Genomic DNA, 4,461 nt, shown 5'->3' on the forward strand with positions numbered 1-4,461 from the left:
TTTTTGAAATAATTAAATGTTAGAAATAATTACTTATTTAAGAATTAGATCAATTTAATCATTAAAATAAGTAAAAGTTGTTTTTTAAATAGAAAATTAGATAAACATTTAAAAAAATCAATTTATTTATCTTATTGTATCAGCACCCTCTAAAGTTGAGAAGAATTGAACTCCTCTGTACTGTAATTTTATATCTCTTTGATACAAAAATTATAATTCATCTTTCTAAAATGTTAAATTATTACTTTTAATCTCTATCAAATTAAACTTTGGTTTTGATCTTTGAAAAATATTTTTTATTTTAATTTTCCTAAAATTAAAATATGAAATTATCAATTTCACCCCAAAATTTCTTTTAAACAAGATAAATAATATTTATTTAATAAATCTATCATTTTATTTTTTTGGAAATATCATATAAACATTAAAAAGATAATATTTGAAAGTCATTTCACTCTTAACTATCATCACAGTAACTTCTTAACACTATAATCTCAACTTTTTTTAAAGATAATAAATTCGATAGAATAAAATAAAAACTCATTAATTTGAACATAAACTGAAAACATGTTGAAACCTACTAAACTTTTGTTCCAATCATATTCAACTTGCAAGTGTTTGCCTCAATGTCCATCACTTATTATTACCTCATTTTCATAAAGTTCAAGACAGCACTAGCTACTACAGTTTGCCACTAAAGCAAGAGTTCTAGGCCTCAACTTTTTTAGCAGTTTTTATCATTTATAATACCAATAAACTTAACATTTTATTTTTTTAATTATTTTTTGCTTTGCTACGCTCTCTTTATGAATTGCCAATGATCATTTCCAGCTCAGAGTGAGTCAAATCATGAAACAGCATAATTTATTAACACCCCTCCAAATATAAGTAACGTGGAAAACATTAAGTTTACGCTAATTAATTAATAATTAAATTAGTAATTGAATGTACTAAAGTCAAAAAATAAACGGTGGTAAATGAGATTGACTGAGATGAGTTGAAAACCAAGGGAGGAGCAGGAGCGTGTGGTGGGGAGGAGCACACAGAAGAGAATAGATTCTAGAGAATTCCAAAACTGCCCAAGTGCGTCATTGGAAAAACAATGTGAAAGTGAAATAGTAGTGCAGTGAGAGTGTAACCACAGCCAAGTACCATGTGTTGGAAGCATGAAGTCCCCCGTTGCACGTGCCTCTTAAAAGATGCCACGTCATGTGATGATGATAGAATGAGTAGCTTCAAATCTCATGCCCTCACACTCTACCAATTAACCCAATCTTATACTAAATATATATAAGAGAGAAAGAACCACAAACACAAACACAGCACAAATAAAAAGGCTGAATTTTTTCACAGCAAAAGGCATTACCACCGAGCTTATCTCTGCAGTGAGTCCCACTACACCAATGGGCGAGGTCTCCGGAACCATTCATTCTCTTTTTTCCTCTTCTTCTTCTCATCTAATTATCATTGTCTCATTTTTGTTTCTTTTTTTTTTCTTTTCCAGGAAGAGAAAAAACCAGAGGAAACCAAAGTGGAGGAGAAAAAAGCAGAGGAACCCAAGGAGGAGAAGAAACCCGAGCAAGACAAAAAAGCAGAGGAGTCAAAAGATGAGAAGGAATCCAAGGAGGAGGAATCTCCGGCGCCGCCGCCAGAAATCGTGCTTAGAGTCTTCATGCATTGCGAGGGTTGTGCTCGCAAGGTTCGCCGCTCCCTCAAAGGATTCCCAGGTCAGAACCACTGTTTTTTTTTTTTTTGTGTCTTACTTATGTTTTTTGTTTCCCACGTTGTCTGATTGTTCTAGAACTTTGTTGGAATTTCAGGGGTGGAAGATATCCTCACGGATTGCAAGTCTCACAAGGTGGTGGTGAAAGGCGAAAAGGCGGATCCGCTGAAGGTTCTAGAAAGAGTACAGAGGAAGAGCCACAGAAAGGTGGAGCTCCTCTCTCCGATCCCAAAACCGCCGGCAGAAGAAGAGAAAAAGCCCGAAGAGGAAGAGAAGCCCAAACCAGAGGAGAAGAAAGAAGAGGTTCACTAATCAATTCACTGTTTTCGTGTTTTACATGTTTCTGAACTCCGTCTCATCAGAGATTATCTGGTTCTGCGCAGCCTCAGGTTATTACGGTGGTTCTGAAAGTCCACATGCATTGTGAAGCTTGCTCCCAGGAGATCAAGAGACGCATAGAGAGAATGAAAGGTTAGTGTAACGTTTTTGTAGATTGATTGTCCTGTGTTAGGGAATTGAAAAAAAATGTTAAAGTGGTCCATCCAGCTAGCAAAGTTACGAGACTTGAATTGCATTTAATTGGGATGAAAAAACAGGGTATGTGTGTTTAATGTAAGATTAATAATGTTAAGGGTGTTGGAAATGGTGGCAGGGGTGGAGTCAGTGGAAACAGATCTGAAGAGTTCAGAGGTGAGCGTGAAGGGGGTGTTGGAGGCAGAGAAGCTGGTGGAGCAGGTGTCGAAGAGGACGGGGAAGCATGCAGTGATAGTGAAAGTGGAGAGAGAGAAGAAGGAGGAGGAAGCAAAAGAAGAGGGTAAAGGAGAGGAAGGTGAGAAGAAGGAGAAGGAAAATGGTGAAGGAGAAGAGAAGAAGGAGAAGAAAGAAGGAGAGGGTGAAGGTGAAGGTGAAGGGAAAGGGAAAGGAGAAGAAGGAGGCACAGAAGAAAACACAGTGGTGGAGCTGAAAAAGAGTGAGTATTATTACAACCCTCCAAGGTATGGCATGGAGTTGTATGCATACCCTGGACCAGCTTACCCTCCCCAGATCTTCAGCGATGAGAATCCCAATGCCTGTTCTGTGATGTAAAAATGGAAGAATGAGAGGGGTAATAGTGGAAGAATTTTAGTGATTGATTGGTATATCCTGAGATATAGTAGATGTGCCTCTTCTTTTCTTCTGTACTTTTTCTGCTAAATCAAAAAAAGTGAAATGAATCTACACATAAGCTGTGGAGTTTTGTAATGGTTGTACTTTTTTTCATAAACTGATAGCATTATATGAATTATGTATATGGAAATGTATAAGTGAAAAGTAATTACAAATTTTAATGTTTTTTTATTTTTTTTATCTTCAATTTGTCCGTGACTTTCTTGGGAGAAGCTCTGTGTGAGGAAGTTGGGATAAGATAAAATAAAAAAAAGTATGCATTTATGAGGAGCAACTAACAGCACCCTCTGCCTTTCTGTCCTGCTGTAAAAAGGGTGATGCATGAAGTGAGTGAGGTGATATCCTGAAAAAAAGCAAAATTATTTTATCACTTTTTTTTTATTTATAAACAAAGGACAAAAAGTGAGTGATGCATGTTAAGTAATTAGTAAATTCATGAAACTTGTTTTTATTTATTTATTTATTTAAAAGCTATTGGACATAATATAATTATTGAGTCTTATATACCTTTGTTAACTTAATTGTCACCCAAAACATGATACTATTGTAGGTATTCTACAACACCCATCAAGGGCCACACAGATAAAATTTTAAGTACATTTATACCATAATATATACATGTCTATAAGTTGATTCAACTATGATGTTCATCTCTCATACACTTTTCGTTCTTTTCAAATACACAAAATATAACAATGCATACTTATCTTTTAGCACAAACACCAACTTCATATATATATATATATATATATATATATATATATATATATATATATATATATATATATATATATATAAATTCAAATTTCACATACTCTATTGTCAAAACATAAAATTATGCATCTTTCATACATATGACAATTATCACATTCTAGATATGTAATATTAATTCCCCTTAGCTAAATTAAAGTGTGTTTTATCCAATAATTTTTTATAAGAATCCAAGTAATCTAGGCAAGTTTCAAGACTTTAATCCTACATTACTAACATCTCTTCTAACATCATCCAATTAAAAGAAGAAAAAGACTAATACTTAGATAGGGTTGAATATCCAAGCTTTCTATCTATTCAAAAAGTTTTGTAGTCCAAAAATTCTTCAAAATCTTAATTTGGTAAAATTTTCACCGTCAAACATTCGGTGTAGCGAAAGTGTAAGAAATTATTCTTAAAAAACAAAAAATAAATTATATATATATATATATATATATATATATATATTCTTCTTGATAATTTAAATTTTATTATCAGAATAAGATTAAGTTGTTACCACTACTAAAAATTCTCATATTACATAAGATTTTTCTTGCAAATTTGTTAAAAAAAATTGCAAGAAATTTTTTTTCTATTATTTTTGATAAGAATTTTAATTGATAGGTAATTTTTTTGTAGATAATTAGTTTTATAAAATTATAAAATACGTAAGTATTTTTTACAAAATTTATTGTAAAAAGTTTTTTATTTAAAATATTTTATAAGAAAATCGATAGTAATTTTCTGTAATTTTTTTTATAACAAAATTTATAAATATTTATTACAAAAAATATTTAAAATAAAATTAACACCAAATATGA

General features: G+C 32.0%; 1 protein-coding gene across 1 annotated transcript; it reads left to right on the forward strand.

Moving 5' to 3' along the window:
• The first annotated feature begins 1,263 nt into the window (after positions 1 to 1,263).
• On the forward strand, positions 1,264 to 3,070 carry LOC114175925 (heavy metal-associated isoprenylated plant protein 7-like). The gene is made up of 5 exons (XM_028060777.1): positions 1,264 to 1,412; positions 1,505 to 1,727; positions 1,821 to 2,026; positions 2,107 to 2,194; positions 2,376 to 3,070. Exons 1-5 carry the CDS (start codon positions 1,404 to 1,406, stop codon positions 2,807 to 2,809), a joined length of 960 nt encoding a protein of 319 aa, XP_027916578.1. The 5' UTR covers positions 1,264 to 1,403; the 3' UTR covers positions 2,810 to 3,070.
• The last annotated feature ends 1,391 nt before the right edge of the window (positions 3,071 to 4,461 follow it).

The sequence above is a fragment of the Vigna unguiculata genome, chromosome 3 (assembly GCF_004118075.2).
Source record: "Vigna unguiculata cultivar IT97K-499-35 chromosome 3, ASM411807v1, whole genome shotgun sequence".
Taxonomy (NCBI): Eukaryota; Viridiplantae; Streptophyta; class Magnoliopsida; order Fabales; family Fabaceae; genus Vigna; species Vigna unguiculata.

Coding starts and splice junctions, on each gene's coding strand:
- LOC114175925 (XM_028060777.1), top strand. Junction 1,728..1,820: donor CTCCCTCAAAGGATTCCCAG/GTCAGAACCACT, acceptor TTGGAATTTCAG/GGGTGGAAGATATCCTCACG. Junction 2,027..2,106: donor CAGAGGAGAAGAAAGAAGAG/GTTCACTAATCA, acceptor GGTTCTGCGCAG/CCTCAGGTTATTACGGTGGT.